Here is a 22,146-nt window from a genome sequence, read left to right on the forward strand (position 1 = left end):
AAAGGAAACTTGTATTATAAAAGTCAAAATGGTAGAATGTTTGAACAATGACTTTGGAAGCATTTGTTAGAAATTTTATATCCACCAATCATGATCAAAATATAATATATAAATAAAAAATAATCATCATTTTATAAATTAATTTTAGAATTGAGTTAGTTACAATTCCACATCTCTAAGAGTCTATATCTTAATAATTATTGGTGGATTTATTATGTCATTATTATCATACTGTTATTTGATTATGCATAGATGTTTATATCTTGTGATATGTTAAAAATTTTATTTGACTATTGACAAAATAGAATATATAAGTGAGGAGTAAACCTAGGTGAACAATCAATTCTAGTAGTTCTTGGAAAAGTTGTTTTTAATTTAATTCTTTAAAAGGCTGAATCCTTCCCATTAATTACTTATGAGAGTGGATACACACTAGTTAACTAAATTAGGAAGTGTAATTTGGTAGATCCGAACAAATGTAAACACCCTCATTAATCTTAATATCATTAGAATTTGGAAACACCTTAATTTGGATCATATTCTTGCAGATCTGGCCCTGAAAATGCTAAATCAGAAGGAATCGCTGGCTTTTGCTCGAGGTGATGATAGTGAGACTGGTTTGCATGTCTTGGCCAGAAAGCCTTCTTCAGTTTGTAGTTGCGGAAGTCAACTGCGATATCCAAGACACCTCCTGCATTTCTGTAAGGGCTTAATTTTAATCACTTATGTCAATAAAATCATGATGACTTTGGATTGTCTTTTCAATTGTTAATTATCTATTGCTGTGGTTTTGGCATGTTCATCAGATCCTCGATTGAAATGGATTATTAGTTTTTACATTATAATTATTTTAAAAATTATATCTAAAGTGATTTTTTATAATTGATTAATAATTAGAAAATTTTAGCAACATGCAAAAACAAAATATTATTTTGTTATATTGTTATGTTGATTTTAGTTTAACTATATGGAGTTTAATTTTCATACATCCATTGTTATGTTGATTTTAGTTTAACTATGGAGTTAGGCAAGTTACTTTTTCATTATGCAACTAAGTTGTTATATTGTGTGCCCTAGACAAGAAGGACCCTCCAGTTCTGAAACTTACAAAACGCATGTGGGAGATATTTCTTACCTTGGATGATTCAGAGTTTATGGATTCCATAAGAGAGCCTACACAAGTAACATTCCTTGCCGTAGAAGTTGGAAATTTCGAGTTTCTATCTGGTGATGAGCACTTATCCTGATTTGATTTGGGAATTAAACACCTTAGGTCAAAGTATAATTCACGTTGCTGCTTTGCACCGTCATTCTAGCATCTTCAATTTGATACACGAAATAGGACAAACCAAAGATTTCGTATTAACATTTATGGATGATGAAGGCAGCACTTTACTCCACTGTGTTGCAAAATTAGCACCACAAGAACGACTTAATATAGTTTCTGGAGCAGCTCTTCAAATGATGCTTGAGTTGTCATGGTTTGAGGTATGGAACTTATATGTTTTCACAGTTTCTTAATTGATTTCATTCTCTATATTATTCCCTTTTATTTGTTTCTCCTTTTACGTATCATGATTACTTTACTTTTACATAATGGTAGAATTATATATAATCCATTTTGATTCTTTTAAGCTAGCTAGACATTTGCTTTAAGATATAACATTGCAATTCTATTCTCAAGAATACTACCTCTAAGAATATTATTTTCATGAATGTGTTTGGATGATATTTAGTAATTTTGAAAAAAAAAATTAATTTAAATATTGAAAAATAAAAGAAAAAAAGAGAAACGTGAAAGTAGTTTTTGTTGGAATCAACTTCAATTTCGACAAAAATATAAGATATCCACTTTCCGCTGCTACGAAAATAAAAAAATAAAGCAACTGTGAATATTTTACATTCCTAGTTAATAATCAACATACGTGAAAATATTTTTTCAGAATTTATCAAATATGACAATGTCATATTTTCGAGTTTAATTTTTAGAAATTGATGCTTCAAACAAGCACAACCTTAATTACTGACTGACATTTAGCTAATGATAAAAAATTAAAAAAAAAAATTGGATTCAAGTTTACTTTCTAGAAATTGATGCGTTAAAACAAACACAATCTTTAATTACCCACTTAGATTGACCTAATAATGGAGAATTTAATTTGGGTAGATTGAATGAGGTCTTAAATTTTATTATTATTGCCATCATTGTACATAAAAAATAAAAAAATAATAAAAAAAAACCTTAATTTATGCATGTATAGCTTAGTGAAGCAAATATATTATGTAGTTATACATAAATGACATTATGTACATACTCTTGATGTGGCAACAGGAGGTAAAAAAGACAATGCTACCATCATTTATAGAGCTGGCAAACCATGAAGGCATTACTCCACGAGAACTATTCATCAAGGATCACCAAGAGTTGCTAAAAAAGGGAGAGTCATGGATGAAAAGAACAGCTAACTCTTGTATGGTTGTTTCAACCCTAATTGCAACAGGAGTATTTTTTGCTGCCTTCAGCGTCCCAGGTGGTAACAACGACAACTTAGGATCTCCCAATTATTTGACGAAACCCTGGTTCATGGTATTTGCATTATCAGATGCATTAACATTAGTCTCTTCCTCAACCTCAATCCTAATCTTCTTGTCCATCCTCATTTCACGATATGCTGAGGAAGACTTTCTCAAGTCATTGCCATTGAAGTTGATATTTGGACTAGTGGCATTGTTTATCTCAATTATCAGCATGATGGTGTCATTTAGTAGTGCTTTCTTCATAACGTATTACCATGGTACAACGTGGGTTCCTATCTTCATAGCTTCACTTGCGATTTTACCAATAACCTTGTTTATATTTCTGCAGTATCCTCTCTGGTATGACATATTGTATTCCACCTACATTTGTGGTTCTCTGTTTAGACCAAGTAAACGCATGATTCACTAGAAAGGTTGTGGACTCGTGCTTGATAATAAATTTTCATTTTCTTTTGTTTGCGTCTAATTTTTGTGACTTACTTATGGCTCAAAATGATGACTATATTAGTAAAATAAAATGCAAAAGCAGTTAATTCAGAGAAAGGTTACTTTCCTAATTGTGGATGCAACCTATGAAGAGATTTCCAGTACTTCTCTATAAAAAAATAATAATAAATAAAGGGTTTTTTTTAGTAAATAAACTCTCACAAAGTAATTTTGTCATGTAAACATGCTCTATATCATATAGGCACAAGATGTACATCAAGGATATTACACTTTTACCTAAATAATAGGAAGATATAAATATAAAAACGAAAAAACTAAAAAGTGCCAAAGTGACTTCGAACAATTGCTCAAGATGTACAACAGAATTGTCATTGTAATTAAATAAACAAAAGAGATAAAAGTGAATACGACAAGGAAGGATAGATTCTACAAGTCTAGCTAGTCCATGCTATAGTATTCTTTTTTTAATTTTTTTCACGAGAAAACATGTATTAGTACAAAAGAGATATTTTATGTGTTATTTTAGACTTTTTATGTCGAAAAATTATCCGACGTTAATGTGGGAGACGTAAATTTACGTCTGGTGTTTTAGCCGACGTAAAATTACGTCAGACATCCTCCACGTCCGACGTAAAATGGTTGACAGACAAACAAAAAAATAACCTCAATCCATGAACACGTCCAAATTAAAAATACTCAAATGCTTCAATCTAATCGGAGAGATAAGTCCAAAATAAAAATGGGTCTTGCTGCCATCGTGCATTGTGAACGAAAAACGCCCAAAGGTCTCACACCTCTGTCGCTAAAAATCGTTGAAGAGGAAAACAATGTCAAAACATTCATGTGCAGGAATAAAAAAACATTTTTACACAAAAAGATCAATACACGCATGAAAGCATTAATCTCAATCCATGAAAACGCATAAATGTTTTAACCCAATCAGAGAAATAGGTTCAGAATCAAAAATGAGTTTCACCGTCGTTGTCATCGCTGCTCACCGTTGTTATCGCCGCTCACTGTTGTCGTCGCCGCTCACCGTGACAGAAAAACACTCAAAGGTCTCATACCACCATTGTCGAAAATTGCTAGAGGAAAACCCTAGAGAAAAACAATGAAAAAACACTTGCGTGCACGAAAAAGACGAAAGCGTTGGGGGGAATAAAATAACTTTTTACGTCGGGCTAAAAGGGATTCGACGTAAAAATTAAAATCTACATCAGACTTTACTTTATATCCGACGTAGATTTTAGTTTTTACATCGGACCCCTTTGGTTCAATGTAAAAAAGTTTAGATTAATTTTAAAAATGCCACCGCGTATTTTTTACATTGGATATTTTTATAACTGACAAGAAAATGCGCAATCACGTATAAGATTGATTTTCCACTAGTGTACACCAGACTTAAACATAAATAATAATAAAAAAATAAGTTGATTAGGTTTTATGATTACGAGAGTGGAAATAAATCAAATAACTTATTAAGGGCGCGTACTCTAACATGTTTATTAAAAAAGTTAAACCTTTTAGAAAGTCTTTTAACTAAAAAATCAAGTTTTAAGCTTTTAAAAATCTTAGTAGATCCATATACCAATCAATTTAAAATATAAAACAATATTATATCAATTTATAGTTAATTTTAATTTTTAATATATATAATTAATAATAATAATAATATATTTAATATTTAGGCGTATTAATTAGACATATTTACAAGTCTTGTATAAAACAGATTACAAAACAGACTTTTAGATTACTTCAATCTTTCAAACAAGTTAAACTAAGCCTTCAAATAAAACCCATAACATGTAGACAGACCAAATCCAAGCTTAGCAATTTTGTTGTAAGTCAGACTTAAAACTGCCAAAACTTAACCTAGTCTAATCTGTTTCTACTACTATTCACGATATAATACATTGTTATGAATAATGGTTGTAATTCAATAAGATAATCAAAATATTATAATCATAAAGGTCACTACAAGAATCCTCCACATAACATCGACCAAATAGCGACGATCAAAGATTGTCATAGTTGGTATATTTTTTGTCGTCTCAATTTATACATTATAGTAGTGATTTTTGTCATTAGTTTAAATCTTAACAAAAGAAAAACACATTATGTTTTTATTAAATATTACATTTTTAGTTTTAGTATCGACATTGGCTATCATTACTTATAAAATTTGTTTTAAAAAATATTTTTATTAGAAGTGTTATATGTTGGTTAGTTTCTTTTTTAAAAATATTATTGATAGTGTCAGTTTTGGCTGTCACTATATAATAATAAAAAAGTAATTTTAATTTGTATTGTAAAATTATTGAGTATGTTTTTGTAATTTTCCATGAAGTATTACTTGATGGTGTTGAATAATGAAATATGGCAAAATCTATGGTGTACATCGGTTTTTTGTAATTCATCAGTTAACCAATAAAATAAAGTGTGATTTTTATGTAGTTTATCAATGAAAAAAAAATATGGTCAGATATATAAATAATTAAATGAATAGTTGAGATTTAAATTTTTAAATTAATCTTATACAATAATATTAAATGTCATTTTTACCTACATGTTCTTCTCATATTCTCATCTTTCTTGTTTATCTTCCTTGTCCATATTTGACTAGATACATGGCCCAACCTTGTTCCTTCTTCTTTGATATTTTTATGCATTACAAAAAATGTTATATATAGTAACATATAAAAAACGTTACTATAAATATATTATATATAAGTATAAATCTATTTGACATATGCTCACACATAAGATAAGTGTTGATTTTAAGTGATTTTCAACAACATAATTTTTGTGTCATTATATCTTATACTTACACTTTTTAATAAAATACTAACATCTATTGTATCTATAGCGTATGTAAAAATAATTTTTAATGACAATTAGCATGTCATAACATATAAAGTGTATGCCACTACAAGACAATTTTTTTGTAGTGACACCATTTGTTGTTGGAGACATCATGGTAATGGATTAAGAAATTAATGTATCTCACGATGTTTCACTTTTATTTATATTTTTACTAAATAGATTCAGAACTGTTGAACTGTCAAAATTGCAATTTTTTGTTAGAAGTGTCTCCAACTTTCAACTCTTTGTGACAATTTTTTGCCAAATTTTTGAGTCGTTGTGCTTCCTCCTCTGACCTCCATGATGGCCATTAACACTATATACTCAAACGTCAAACCCATCAATAGCAACAACCCTGTCACTCCCACTAGAATTTGCATATACCCCACCAACATTTCATATCATTACACCCAAAATCGCCTTATAGTTGAATTCCTTTGACAATTGCCCCTTCGTCTGTTGCATTACCTTTTGTCTCACCATTGCAACCTATCAATAGTCGCCTAGTTGCAACTCCAACGTGTAGGAAGATGTGGCACTTTCGAAAATGGAGGTCACAATGTCCTTGTCCTTTTCAAAGGCAATATTTGAGGGTTTAAAAAGTGTTGGTTTGGGGAGGTAAGGGTTTCAAATGGCATTGTCGAGTCTAAGGCTTTGGTGGAGGCACGTGAGAAGAAGGACTGGACAAAGTTGATGTCAAAGAAGTCGAAGAGATAGATGAAGGAGGTGATGAGGGAGAAGATGGTAATGATCTTAGAGAGAGTGACAACATAAAAGGGGTGGAGACTAGATCTTGTCATGCTAGTGATGGAGGATGGTTGGATTACAAAAGAACTTTTGAGTATTTCAAATAATTTAAATAAATAAAAAATAAAAAGAAACAATGTTCAATTGTCCACCAGTGAAAGAATATATTAAGCTTGTACATCGTAGTAATCACCATGAAATATATGGCAAAGCAAATTCAATGAATCGAATGAGAGTTTTGTACTTAAATAATTCAAATATATAAGAGAAGACTCGAAAATAAGATTTTTATTTTGGTTTGCTTTTGAAGCAATTATATTTGAGACACTACTGGTGCATCCAGACCATTTTTATTAGTTAAAATGGATATTTTACATTAGTTGCACAACCAATGTTATCCCATTGATGTAAAATGATACCTTTTAATTTTACATCAAATATTAAACTAGTGTAAAAAAATCTACATCAATTAAATTTAACCAATGTATAAATATCTAACATAATATTTACAATAATCATTGTCACCTATATTCACACCTTGCAAACCCTTGCAACACTCCTTTAGCACTACTACTCCTTTCCCAAGTAACATAATTCTCTTCCACTCGACACTTATCTCCTTAGAAACTTCAATTCTCACCATAAATCTTCTCTCACATAACCACCATTGTAACATTTCTATTTACTCCCTTTGAATGATCCCTCAACCCCCATTTTTGTTATCCCTCTAGAAACATGCCCCCAACCCCAACATAAATCCCATATCAAACAATTCGCCCCTCCTCCAACACTTCTCTTAACCCTAGGCTTCATCCCGACTTTCGTCACCCCCTCCCCCAACTAGTAGCCCTCTAACACTCCAACATTTTTAGTCTACAACACCAACTTCTATCAACCATTCAACTCCTTGAGCCACACCACTTCAAACTTGTAGAGTGAGAGTTTCAAACTTAAAATGCAACTTCTAGTCTCTCCCATGTCACATCCTTTGAATTTAAAACTTCAAATACTTTTGAAAGTGAAACAGAGAGAGAGATAGTTTTGTTAAACCATCAATTTACTGCATTATATCATGCTCTTAACTATTACTTTTGCTTTTTATAATTAAACACATTTGTTGACAAACTTTATTTCTTTTGGTTAAGTAGGTAACAAATAGGTAAAATGGTGCAAAACAGAGAATTTGTGCAAATAAAGGCCCAAAAAGATTAAAGAAAACATGGTTGAAACAATTGTGCTTACTTTAAAGCACAACCATGCTTGATTGAAGCATACCCTAAGCTAGAACATGTGCACCCATGCTTGGAAGCACAATCGTGTTTCCTGATATACACGATCATGCTAGAGTGATGTATGCCCTAAGATTAAAAGATGTACAAACATGCTTTTGAAGCACAACCATGTTGCCTAATATACACGGTTATTCTTGCAAGGTCGTCCTAATTTAATCATAAATAAGAGTCTCCAATGTATATTGTAAGCATATAGTTTTTATTTTCATATTTTATTTTGAACTTTCACTATTATATTATTTGTTAAGGTACTATAAAAAGCTAAAAGTCAAACATTTAGAGGATTCTTCCCCCATTTGGTTAATTCTCTTCCTTTGTTTTATAAATTATAGAATCATGTTTGGCTATTCACTTATCATATCTTGTTAGTTTCCTTATTCTAAGGTTATGTGTAATTCTTCTTCATGAATCCTCAATGATGAATTGAATGAATTGTTTTTCTTAATTTGTGTCACATTGTTTTAATACTTTACATTCTTATCTTAGCTAATTAGAAGTATATGATCAAACTTTTTTGATTAATAGAACCCTAAAATAATTGAATTCTAGAAATTCACATGATCAAACTTGTTTTCTTAATTTTCAATTAAATTAATTTATTAATTTATTTATGTGTTTCTATGCTTTATTTTACAAATAAATATCTTATATATACTCAATTTGGGATTTTTCTAAAGCAAAGAGTGTTAACTTTTTGGATCAAGGATTGTTAAATGTTTCATAAGTAAATTGGCAACAAAGATATTATAATTTATGAAATTCATCTTAAGAGGATTGAGATAATAAATCACAACTCTAGGAGTTTTAACCACTGATTTTCAACCAATCTCTTTTCTGCTTTAATTTTCAATTTACTAATTCATTCATGCATATTCTCTTAAATCAAATTTATATCAATTCAAATGACTAAAAATCAAGATTAAGTTAGTAATTGTTTAAAAATAACCCTTAATTTTTTGGATTTTATATCTGAATTGTGTCTTTTACTATTATGATAAAGTACATATGTCTTTATAGTGCATTTTATAATAACAAGTGTCATCTGTCACGCTTTACAAATTACTTTTAACAGTAATTATACGTTAAATATAAAAATAAAAAAAAATAACTTTTTTACATTGTACTTATAGTCAATGTGAAAAGCATATGTTTACATTAGTCCAATCATAATAAAGTTCAAATTAATTAAAGAAAAATTACCACATTTTATGATAATCAAACAATTGATATAAATTCCTGTTGTAGGATGCGATTTTTCTACTAGAGATATCAAACATTAAATATAAACATTTCTTCCAACAATTAATACAATTATAATATAGGACGTTTACTGAATATATTAAACTGACTTGGAACAATATTCTCCTTCTTTAGAATTTCCGTTGACGACCGAAGTCTCCATTAGTTAATTGCATTGCAATTGCCAGAGAACCACTTGCAACTTGCTTTTGAGCCGAGTAAGTGCAATATATTCCAAAGCCCTAGTTCCAGGAAATAATAAAAACGAACGTTCCTCGTCATTTCTTCTATTGTATAAAGCAACTTTCCTATTTATAAATCTCCCCATATCATTTACCAATTACCACCAAAACCATCTTCTAATTCAGGTTTCTATTTCTCAATTCCCCTTAAACATAATTCTCGATCGTGTTTACTTTTTTCGTACCTTCACTTATTAAAACTTCTTTTACTTTCTTCACTTAAATGATTGTCTCTTTGAATTTTGCCTAGGAATCTCTCAATTTTTCTTCTACAGATAAACCAAGAAATCCAACCAGTTCCGTGAATAAATTACTTTCCTTACAAATTTGAAATATACATATTTCTAATTTTATATGCACAAACTACGTATTGATACTATGATCACTTTTGTGCAGGCAATTGAGTATAGAGGAAAAGTTCCCCTTCAAAGTGTTATATTTTGAGGTAAGCATGTTAACTTTTTGCTTCATTTGGTTAAAATTTCAGTCACAAGTTAAGAATTGAAGGATGAAGAAACGTCGTTGAGTAATTAGTCAGAAGATGAGGGTATTCTCACTAGTGCGTTGGCATAGGTCCCCATGTACGTAGTTTAATATTAATCTCTTCACTTTACTTTATTTTTTCTCTCGAGGTAAAATATTATCCATTGGTTATGACGAAATTTAGGTTTGGTCTCGTTAGGTTTCCAAATATTATTTCATATAGAGTATACCGCTACAAGAAAAATTGTCTTTAGAGATTGAATTAATTTAAGGTCTTGTATACGTATAAGGAATAATTTAACCTTTATAATCCTTGTCAAGTTGTGTACCTTACAAACTATTTAACAGGATAGGAATGCAGATAAAGAAATACATCCACTTAAAAAAAAGTAAATCATAATCATGGTCCAACTTTGATATATAAAATTAAAATTAAACTACTAATCGAGGCAAAACCGGACTTAATTAAATATCTTGTCCTTTCTGATTTGAAATGCAAATGGACCTAAAAGAAAATCAAAGAAATCATCCATATAGCTATATGTTGCTTTTTCTTGTGTGACCCTTTTCTTTTTCATGCTTTCTTTGGTTAACGGACGCGTTATGAATGTGTCCAATTTTCTATAGTTGAACGACTTGGGACGGTCTTAGGTTTGAACCCGTTGCGTGATGACTACAGAATTGAGTTGAAGTAAATGTTTTTGCTTAGCTTAATCCAAATGTTAATTAATATCACACTTTTAATACATAGTAGTTTTAACATCTTATGTGATAATCAATTAGTTAATTTTAATAAATCAATTAAATAATGTTTTAACATAATTAAAACATTTGAGTTAATTAATAATTTTTTTTTTGCAAAAAATTCACCTAAATTATTAGCGACTTAATTTCTTTTTATAATTTTTTATTGATTATAAACAGTAAAAATATATAATTATATTAAATTTTACATTTTTTATACGGTCTTCAATTAAATATTTTTTGATAACTTTAATCAATCAATCAATCAAATTAGTTGTTTTAATCTCTTTTTCGCCACAGCATTTTATATAAATTATTCAGAAACTATTAAAAAAATTAACTGTATTTTCAATAACAAATAGTAATTAATTATTAATATTTTTAATGTAAATAACACTTTTTTTGCAAACTTATTTGTTTATAATTGTTAAAAAAGGACTAATCAATTAAAACAAATTAAGTAATTAATCAATTTAATTTAAAATAATTAAATAAAATACTTATATATATATATATATATAGAATAATAGAAAGGGAATAATTTACTGATTCTTTATATAGTTACGTACATCACTAAAAAACTTATATCGTACATTGAATTTAAACGATAAAATTATTAAATTAAAAATATTATTGAATAAATCAAATCTAGAAATTTTACAAACTTTGAAAACTAAATGATATTTCTTTACGTAGATTTAAATTAAGATATAATACAATTTTATAATATATATATATATATATATATATATATATATATATATATATTAATTTGAATTTGTGTAACAAAGAATAAAATAATTTCCAAAATTTATAAAAATTTGTAAACTTGATTTATTTAATAATTGAATGTTTAAATTCAATATATATTGACTCAACAAATATTTACTATTGAAGTAGCATAAAATAACATTTTAAAAACGTATATTTGATTTTGATATCCAATTATTCCTTGTTGGATAACAATAGATTTTTCATTTAATGTGAAAAATATAAAAGATATTTGCATGTTAAGAGAGTGAAGTTTACCTTTCTAAGAGAGTATTCAAATGAGAATGGATGTGAGAAAGAATAGGAGTGAAGCATTTACAAAAGTAGAAAATTATTCTAATTTATATACAAAGAGTAATTATAAATTTTAGTTAAATAAAAAAATTATATTAATGCATAACACAAGTTAAAATACTAGTACATTATTAAATACAAGTATTTTTGTTAATATTTCAAAATACTATTATACACAATTAAATATAAATAATTCAAGTTACTTCAATAATAAATATTAGAAAAAAAGATGAAAAAAATGATAATTGAGAAAATTAAGTATATAATAAAATGGAAGTGATTCATGAAAGTTAAGAAAAAAATATTCTTTGAGCTAGTTATTAAATCAAATTAAACTTGAAATTAAAATTAAGATAAGACATATTGTGGTAACTTTAAAAATGTTTTTATGTAAAAGAATCCTACAAATAATAATAATAATAATAATAATAATAATAATAATAATAATAATAATAAAACCAGTGTTGCAACTATAGTAACAGCGCGGGACAATAAAAATATTAAAGAAAACAAAAAACGGGGCTGTTACCAATACATTTTTTTAATGAATTTAAAAAAAACTTAAAAAAGAAAAAACAATCTTTCTTAAACCAAATTTGGATTTGAAAATCAATTACATAAGATAATGCATAACACCCAATAGTATCCATTAAAATATTGTTATTTCTTATTTAATATTTTTAAAATATTTGTTTCATTTTATAATAATAATTATAAATTAACTATGAAAAATATTTATTTTATTTATCCAATAGAGAGTAAGGGTTTATAACCCTCTCGTCACACATTTTCAAGTGGCCTAGAGAAATTTAGTGTAAAAAAAAAAAAGCAAGAAAGTGAAAATTAACACTATTGAAGCCCGTGAGACCACTACAAGAAATGTTACATATAGTGACATATAAAAAGTGTTACTATAGGTACAATATATGTAGATATATGTCTATTTAACATATAGTTACACACAATTTTAGTATTGATTTTAAATGAGATTTAACAATATATTTTGTGTGTCACTATAATCTATAACACACTTTTTAATAATATACCAACATATATTGTAGTTATTGTGTGGGTAAAAGTAATTTTTAGTGACATGTATAATGTCACTATAGGGTGTGTATTACTATATGTCAATTTTCTTGTAACGGACTTACACTTCTAGGTGTATCTAGTCCCTTGCATGCTTCCCCTTCCTCATATTTGTATTTTTTATGTAAGGACTTATGTTTTGTTTTACTTAAGAATTTGTAAGGTAATTTGGTTACCCCTTATAAGTAGAGGTGAGCAAAATGAACTGAACTTATAAAAATTATACTGAACTTAAAAGTAGTTCTCATGAACTGAACTAAACTAAATATTAGTTCAGACAAACTGAACTGAAATATTTTTTTGTATCATTGAATTGAAATATTTTGTATCATTGAACTGAACTTAACTATACTATAAAAACTTGAACTGAACTGCAATTTAAACTGCACTGAACTGTTATGATATTTTAAATTGAACAATTTTAACTCATTGATCTATCAAAATAGGACACATTTTCCAACTTTACTTTATTTTCCATTTTATTTAAATTTTTCAAAGAAAAAAATATAAAATTAAGTCAAACAAACTCAGTGAATTTTAAGCCTAAAAATAAGTAATCCAAGATAGCTCAATTGATCCGTTAGGTTTGACAAAATTGATACAATTTTTTTTATCACTTTTTTTTTTCTTTCTATAGTTTGGGTTTTTAAACTATCTAGTTAATCCATTAAGACATAACATGTTAGACACATTTAATTTTTATCTTTTATAAAAATAGTTTAATTTTTATAATTCAGTTCAGTTTTATAGTTCAGTACAATTAACTTTCCAACAGTTCAGTTCAGTTCAGTTTTTTTTTTAAACAGTTCAGTACAGTTTTTTTTTAAACAGTTCAGTACAGTTTTTTTTTTTATAAAAAATTCAATTTTTTATAGTACAGTTCAATTTAGTTCAATACCAGTTCAGTACAGTTCAGTTTTTTTTATCCACCCATACTTATAAGAATTTAAGAAATTTATTATTATTATTTTTTTAATAATGGGATGCATGCATGTAGTAAGATTTAGCGACTAACTATTTGCTAGTAACGAACATTCATCGACTAAGTTCGCCGCTAAGTTTAATATAGCATGTTTTAGTCGCTAAAGTTGGTCACGAATGTAGACTCATATATTCGGTTGCTAGATTCTGTGGTGGTGATGTTACTGTTCGATTTTCAAAATAAAATTTAATAGTGAATGAACTTATAATGATATGAAATTGCAAAAGGAAAAAAACCCATAATTTTAAATAATATTTATTTGTTGGATTGATTATTAAATAATAAATCAAATTTTATATATCATTTCTCACTTTTCTTTGAATTTTATGTAATTTAAATTATTAGATAAGTGTATACATAGATATTCATTAATTTATGTTAAATTTATAATTTCTAATATTTTATTTTAAATTAGTAAATATTCATATAGATATATACTTTAAAGGATTGAAAAAGTGTTTTGGAACCATAATGGGAAGTGCACTTCATGCATTCAAACCCAACTCACTTATTTAACATTCCTGATCATAATAGTAGAAGAAATATATCCTTTACGTAGGTTCAATAGTCAAATTTGATGAGTAAAATCATCACTGAAGGACAATCTATTTTGAGACCACCATATTTCGATGACACAAATTACATTGAGTGGAAAGAGCGTATGCGAGTATTCATACAATCTGTCGACTTTAAACTTTGGTTTGTCATAAAAAATGGACCGAAAATTCCAACAAAAATAGTGAACAATGAAGAAGTAAAGAAAAGTGAAGATGAATACGATGAAGAAGACATGAAGAACTTGGAACTAGAAGCAAAAGCAAGAAATATTTTATATTGTGCCATAAATCAAGATACTTTCGAAAAAATTTCCAAATACACAACATCCAAGCAAATGTGGGACGAGCTTGACAGGTTAAGTATTTTTGGTTTCAAAGTTATAAAATTATATAATTGTTGAATGCTCAATCATGAACCTTTTTTTATTTTAGTGCATGCAGTGTTGATTTCCAAACTTAATTACGTAATGCACATTGTAAAGTTATGCAATATGTTAGATGACAGAGAACCAACTAGTCCAAATATAAATAGGTCTAAACGTATTATATTCAAACCAGGTTGGATGAGAGACTATGCCTAGTAATAAGGGTTTTGGTTTTATTTTCTATTTCATTTAGCTTTCAATAAACTTTAATCCTACACTTGTAGGGATACATTATAATGATTATTTTACATATATTGTAGTCTCTATCATTGAAAAGAACATGATTAAATTTCTTGGGTTTATTTTCTTCTTAGTAATACTAGTGTAGCTATAATTCTCTTTCACTCATCTATCATTGCACAATATTTTTTTTATTTACTTTTGTCGCTATCCATCTTGTTTCATATGTTTCTATCATTTTTTATTTCCTTCTAGTGTTGTTATCATCATCTCTTGAAATCTATCCATATATTTGGTCTCTCTTGTTCAAATGAATTATAGTACAAACTTGATGATTTTTATTGACTACGTAAAAAATTTTATATTTTCAACTAACTAATTATTTTATTAAAATTAAGAAATTTAACATCATAATAAAATTGGCATATATATGCATAAGAATTGCTTAATTGTGTTTTTCTTTTACAAATTTAATTATTTTTAAAAAATAGGCAAAATTTGTACAGCATTGGAATCTTTGTTTTTGACAGGGAAATGACAATCGTCAGCAATCCAACTCCGCACCCACGGCACCAAGTGGAAGTGGTCGTGGCGTCAGCTCATTATAATGCTCCTAACCTCGATTTTCTCGCCGAAACAAGTACGCTACTCTCACTCTCCTTTAACCCAAGCTTCACCAACAAAAAATGTTTTGTTGAAATAATCATTTTTAAGTGTTTAATTTAATCTAGTAGATACGAAGAAATAAAAACTATATGATTTTATAAAAAGAAGGGAAATAAAAAAGTAAAGTATATAGAGAAGAAAAGATGTTATAAGTGATGCCAAAGAAATGAAAAGAAAAATAATCATAAAATAGAATGAAAATAGAACTCTTTTTTTTTTTACTTACCACCGATTTTTTTCGGTTCATGCATTGAGTAAAAGACTAATTTTTTTTTCATGAAACTTTAATTTTCGCTAGTCCAACATGTTTCAGCACACCCAACTACATAGATTGTCCCCATAAATGTGAGTTTATAATGTCTAACGATTTTGACAACCTATCACGTCATGAAAATGAAATATAAATTTTTTTTTTATATTTTTAGTAATATTTCAAAAAAAAATTAACATATTTAATTAAGGTTTAGAAATTATTATAAATTAATTAATTTATTTTTAAAAAAAATATATTTTAATTAAATTTAATTTTGTTGACTTGGTGATTCAAACTAAGTTTTATCTTATCCATTTGACTTAATCTAATAATTAGTATTATTTTATATTCTTGATCAGTAGACTTGGTTTATGATAATTTTGACAAACATATTTTCTTTTCTTATATATACAATATTTCAAAAGAGTTTCTTGAATTCTTCAATTAATACTTGTTATAACAAAAATTTTGAGTTATTCTCATAGGACCTGGTGCATTATGAAGAGAAATTCTTAAGAAGGATGTTATCACACATCTCAAATTATTTTAATTCGTAACTATATATGTTTCACATAAAAAAGAAGATGTTTGTTTGTGATATAGATCAATTCGTAAGAACAATGTTATCATACATCTCAAATTATTTTAATTTGTAATTGTAAAAGTTTCGGACAAAGAAGAATTGGTCGTAAAGGCAGACAATAACTTACAATAAAAATAAAATTAACATGATTATATATATATATATATATATATATATATATATATATATATTTATAATGAATGATGATTGAGAATAAAGATTTTATTAAAAATAATTAAATTGTCGGATACGAATTAATAATTAAGAAAAGTTGATAAATAGTTGGTATAGATATGAATGATAAAAGGATTTTATTATATGTTTATAATTTATAGGGGAAGCCATGGACAAATTTATGGAGCTGTGTGTGCCACTTCACAAGCATGCCCTAGAAGGCAACTGGGCAGCAGCAAAACGCATCCTAGACGAAGATGGGAAGCTGAGGCACGCAGCAATAGCGAAGGGTTGGCCCACAGTGCTGCATGTTGCTGCTGGTGCAAACCACGTTGACTTCGTTGACCAATTGCTCCAAGTACTCGACAAGGAACACATGGCATTGCAAGACATGAAGGGCAACACTGCATTCTGCTTCGCCGCTGCGTCTGGGAACATGGACATTGCTCGCTTGTTGCTGCACAAGAACTCATTCTTGCCTCTCATCAGAGGCGGAAATGGACGCACCCCTCTTCACTTCGCTGCCATGCAAGGAAGATGCCACATGACCCGCTTTTTGTATGATCTCACCAAACCTGTCTTTCAGGATCAGGACTGGCAACTCTTGTTCTTCACTTCTATCCACACTGCCAACTATGGTACACGTCATCAATGTTCCCACATCAGTGTCTATTTCGAAAAAAGTCTTGATCATCAAAATTTTGACTTTTTAAGTATCAAAAGAGATAAGTAATAGATGTTGGACTCACGTCATGAATATGAGTTTCATGTTTTATGAGTGTGTTGTAGTTTAAATCTGTTGATTTGTCTCTCATATGGGTGTGAAAAATAGGATCCCAAAATGCTTTAATTAATTGAGGCAACCTTAAAAATGTGTTTCAGAGTTGGCCTTAAAAATGGCAAGAGAAAGGGAAGAGCTAGCTTATGCACGCGATGAGAATGATGACACAGCTTTGCATCTCTTGGCTCAAAATCAAAAACCTTTGGAGTCTTATTGTCATTGTCCGGAGCATCAAAATCCCATCATGATCAACCCCGGTAAAATTCTCAGCAAAATTCATACACGATGCTTCAGTTTTGATTTATACGTGGCTGTCCTTGAACAATTATTTCATTGCAATTAACCATGGTTTTATATTGCAGGCATGAAACAACATGTGTTTTTTCAACTGGTTAATTTTCTTTGGAACACGATTCTCCGCCACAAAGACTTCTCGGAATCAATTAAAATCATAAGCGAACCTTCTCAACTATTATTTGATGCAGCAGAAGTTGGAAATTTTGGGTTCTTGTCTGAGTTTATTAGTGCTCATCCTAGCCTGATATGGGAAGTGGACAACCAAAACCAAAGTATAATTCACACAGCGGTTTCGCATCGCCATGCTAGCATATTCAATTTAGTGCATGAAATAGGGTCACATAAGGATATCATAGTAACATATATAGTGGAAGGAAGTAACACATTATTGCATTTGGCTGCAAAATTAGCCCCACAAGGCCAACTTGAATTAGTTTCTGGAGCAGCATTCCAAATGAGCCTTGAGTTAATATGGTTTGAGGTAATAATTAGTACATGCATTGAGACTTAACAATCACTGAGACTTCTAATTTATGCTTTGAACTTCTAAATTGTAGTTGTTGGGATACGAGGTTCATTCACTACATTCATCTATACTTACTCAACTCGATATATATGTGACAGGAGGTGAAGAAGATAATGCCACCATCATTCATAAAATTGAGAAATTCTGAAAGCTTAACTGCTCAAGAATTGTTCACTAGGGAGCACGAAGAACTAAGAAAAAAGGCAGAGGATTGGATGAAACGCACTGCTGAATTTTGCATGCTTATTTCGACCGTTATTGCAACAGGAGTGTTCTCTGCTGCAATCAACATACCAGGTGGCATCGATGATCAAACAAAAAAACCAAATTACTTGGACAAAACCTCGTTCCTAGCATTTGCAATATCAGATGCAACTGCATTCATCTCATCTGCAGCTGCAATATTAATATTCTTTTCTATTCTTATATCACGTTATGCAGAGTATGACTTTCACAAGTCATTGCCCTTGAAGTTAATTTTCGGATTGATAACGCTATTCATCTCCATAACATGCATGATGGTAGCATTTGGTAGTGCCTTCTTTATAACGTACAACTATGGTTTGAAGGTGGTTCCTGATTTTATTTCAGTTCTTGCGTGTCTACCAATGCTTTTATATATAGCTTTGCAATTTTCGTTATGGTCAGATATCATCTACTCAACCTACTACTGTAGGACTTTATTTAAGCCAAGTAAACGTATGATTTACCTTCTAGAGAAGTAGAGGCATTGTAATCAAATCATGTTTTGATTTGTGAAAGTTGTAATATTATTTGGACTTAAAAAGTAATATTGTTAATAGCAAAAATGATTTTGTACTAAAATTCGTTTTTTGAAGGATATATTCTTCCATTTTGTAAGAGTCAAGTGATATATTGAAGAAACAGAGAAATAATGAAAGAAGGATTAGCTTTTGTTGTTGGGAGGAGGTTAGTGACGTGAGATAATTTAAAAAATATGTGAAGTAGTGAAAGCTAGTAATTGACAGAAAATGATAACATGAGTTTATTGCATTTGGGAGGTACACTCAAATCTCATGTGTGAAGGTTTATTTATAGGCTCCGACTGTCTTCATGAATGGTGGTGAACAAAATTTTTAATGTTGGAAATTTTTAGTATATCACTAGTACCGAATCTTCTACAATTTATTTTAGTATTCTAGCTACTTCTTTTTCTTGAAATCTAATATTAATTTCTTATAGGATGATAAAATGGGTTGTGATTCGCGGGCCAGGCCCAATATTTCAACCCGCCAAACCCGTCAGCCTGCCGGGCCAAATAGCGGGCTGGTCTATCACTACCTGTCAATCCACATACTTTAATTTTTTTATATTAAATTTTTTTATGTTTAATTTATTTTGATGTAGAAGATGAGGATGAAGATGTTCAATACAAAAAAAATATAGAAAGTTAAAGTTGATTAATTGTGTTTGGACTTGTTTTGTGGACTATCAAAAATTTAGTTTATTAGTAATTTGTAAGTTTATAATTTGATTTTGATTTTAGTGTAAGTCGACTAATTTCTATTTGATTTTGTTATAAGTTTGTAATTTACTTTTGTTGAACATATATTATGTATAATATGTATGCATTTTTAATTTTATATAGTTATATTTATTTATTTGTAGTAGTTTTTTTTTATTTGAACATATTTTTTTTTTGTAATTTTTTTTGTGGTATGTGGGTTGGCCCGCCGACCCGCTAGTCTGCCCTTAGGTGGGGCGGGCTAGCTATCCCAACCCGTTTTCTATTGGCGGGCCGGCCTGGCCTGACTCGTTTTTGGCGGGCCATTGGTGGGCAGGGCCAAAATGGGCCAGGCTGGCCCGTTTTGTCACTCCTAATTTCTTGCATCCTTAATTACTTAATTAGTACTCTTATTGCTCAACCTCTAGGTATATCATCCAATCTTTTTCCTGCTCTATAAATTTGGGATTTTAAGGACTACAAATATATCCTTTATATCATTATCTTAGGATCAAGCTCAAACTATCAACATACACAACATTTAATTCCTTTTAGAGAGACAATAGATTCATAATAAAACATATTTAACACCAATTTACATCAAAAGATATAATTCTTACAAATCCCCCCAATAATACAAATCTCCCTCAATTATCATCACATATGCATAATCCTAACCCTAAGATATTTAACACTTAAAAAAGTTCAATTAATCCTCTTAAATATGTGAAAATTGCAACAATTATCCCCATATCTAAACATGAATAGCATAATATCAATTGATCCATCAAACACATCCTATTACAAATTCTAAAGAAACTTAGGGATTATTGCAATATCTATATAATCTTCATACTTGCTCCTAAGGTGGGATATTTTCACTTCTTCTCTTACCTTAGAAATGACCCCCAAGATAACAAGCATGATCTTTTATGTTCCAAGGCTACTCCATGCATTTCTATAAGTTTTCCTCTAAGTTTTTCCTTTGCAAGAGTATTCTTAGGGGTCTAAAAATTAACATGTATGACCTAACCCTTCCTCTTTTATGTAGGGTTGAAGCAAAGAGTTCAAATCCAAAAGCTTCCCACAAATCCATAATCTATCTTTATTTTATTTAATAAAAACATTCATCATTTATATTATAAATTTTATTAATAAATTAACTTTATAATATAAATATTAATAAAACAATTTATTTTATTTTTATTTTTGGAAAATAAAATGTTACAGTTATGTTTTGGGAGGACAAATGGATAGGGAAGAAGATTCGAGAATAAAATATGATAGACTATATCTAAACTTATAACAATATAGATGTATGGTGGGAGAGTATGGGGAATTGGTTAAGGGGTTGCTATGAATGGAAGTTGGATAAGGGATTAGTTTTAATTAGAGAAAGTTGATGGTAGAAAAACTGGTGGAAGATATAAATGCAGTAAAGTCAAGATGTGGGTTAAGAGATTGTTGAAGAAAGGAAGATAATTCTTGGGAGTACACATTTAAATTTTCCTACACTTTTGGTACATGAACAAAGTATTCTTATAAGCACCTTTTTCTTTATATGCTTTTGGTGCTAATGTACACTAGTACCTACCTAACGTCGAAGCTTTTGCAAGGAGGGTGTTACTTGATAGAATTCAAACAAATTAGAGGCCTCTATACCTAAAAAAGACAAATGCCATTTTATAGAAGTTTCATGTCCATTGTATAGTCTATAGTTGAAAACACTACTTGTTATATCTTATGTTTTCTCATTCATTATCTTCTCCATAATGTTACAACTGCATGTGAGCTAAGTAGTCATCACCCGTGACTATATAAGCCACTTCTTTTTACAAATTGTGTATGGTATCTAGGAACAAATTAAATTTAGAATGCTCAACGGGTTTATGTAGATGTATCGTGAATTTTGTTGAACATAATAAAATTTAGATCTTTGTGATATAGTTAAGTGCTAAGGTATTGAGGTGAAGGTGTTTTTAATTTCTTATTATACATGAATGGTCAGCAAATTCCATATACCAGTAATATATATGTATTTTGTATATTTTCTTAATTAGTAAAAATAATAGATAAGGGATAACATTTCCAAGATTACCGAGTAATGGAGTACAGAATCAATAAAATTTAAGGATTTTCAGATCAAACGTTATTGTTCACTTAGTAGTAAACAATAGTTAGTAGTGTCTAATTTAACACAAGACTTGTTGAATAGAGAGTACAACAGAGACTCATTAGAAGAATTTCACCTCGAACACTAAAAGGATCTCTTTAAATAAGTATGTCCACTAAAGTAAGATTTTAATATTTATAGGATGTTGAACTTGCATTATGAAAAATGTAAGCTCAAACCATATCCCACACATTTGTCTTTAATTTATACTTTTAATTTATATATTTTGTCTCTATTGATAAGAAAAAATAAAACTTACAATGTAAAATAGTTAGTAGTACACAAGACTTGTTGAACAAAGAGTACAACAAAGATCTATTAGAAGAATTTTACCTC

At 29.1% G+C, this 22,146-nt stretch overlaps 2 protein-coding genes across 3 annotated transcripts; both read left to right on the plus strand.

The window, feature by feature from the left end:
* The first annotated feature begins 26 nt into the window (after positions 1-26).
* LOC145950719 (uncharacterized) lies at positions 27-2,974 on the plus strand. The gene is made up of 3 exons (XM_083062396.1): positions 27-701; positions 1,078-1,488; positions 2,333-2,974. The coding sequence occupies exons 2-3, from the start codon at positions 1,231-1,233 to the stop codon at positions 2,945-2,947; spliced, it is 873 nt and encodes a 290-aa protein (XP_082918522.1). The 5' UTR covers positions 27-701; positions 1,078-1,230; the 3' UTR covers positions 2,948-2,974.
* Positions 2,975-9,358: 6,384 nt separating this feature from the next.
* Positions 9,359-20,258, plus strand: LOC109791934 (uncharacterized). 2 transcript variants are annotated; one of them, XM_083062399.1, is made up of 7 exons: positions 9,359-9,663; positions 9,764-9,812; positions 15,423-15,532; positions 16,730-17,206; positions 17,451-17,606; positions 17,712-18,127; positions 18,271-20,258. In XM_083062399.1, the coding sequence occupies exons 3-7, from the start codon at positions 15,427-15,429 to the stop codon at positions 18,895-18,897; spliced, it is 1,782 nt and encodes a 593-aa protein (XP_082918525.1). In that variant the 5' UTR covers positions 9,359-9,663; positions 9,764-9,812; positions 15,423-15,426; the 3' UTR covers positions 18,898-20,258. The 2 variants fall into 2 exon arrangements, with proteins under 2 accessions (XP_082918525.1, XP_020206888.3); XM_020351299.3 differs by lacking the exons at positions 9,359-9,663; positions 9,764-9,812 and having other exon boundaries at positions 11,322-15,532.
* Positions 20,259-22,146: the final 1,888 nt, after the last annotated feature.

The sequence above is a fragment of the Cajanus cajan genome, chromosome 1 (assembly GCF_000230855.2).
Source record: "Cajanus cajan strain Asha chromosome 1, NIPB_CcT2T_4, whole genome shotgun sequence".
NCBI classification, from domain to species: Eukaryota; Viridiplantae; Streptophyta; class Magnoliopsida; order Fabales; family Fabaceae; genus Cajanus; species Cajanus cajan.

Bases quoted from the DNA above. Each gene is read 5' to 3' on its own strand.
- LOC145950719 (XM_083062396.1), top strand. From the start codon at position 1,231: ATGAGCACTTATCCTGATTTGATTTGGGAATTAAACACCTTAGGTCAA. The intron at 1,489-2,332 runs GTATGGAACTTA...ATGTGGCAACAG, and splicing joins TTGAGTTGTCATGGTTTGAG to GAGGTAAAAAAGACAATGCT.
- LOC109791934 (XM_083062399.1), top strand. From the start codon at position 15,427: ATGACAATCGTCAGCAATCCAACTCCGCACCCACGGCACCAAGTGGAA. The intron at 17,207-17,450 runs GTACACGTCATC...AATGTGTTTCAG, and splicing joins TATCCACACTGCCAACTATG to AGTTGGCCTTAAAAATGGCA. The intron at 18,128-18,270 runs GTAATAATTAGT...TATATGTGACAG, and splicing joins TTGAGTTAATATGGTTTGAG to GAGGTGAAGAAGATAATGCC.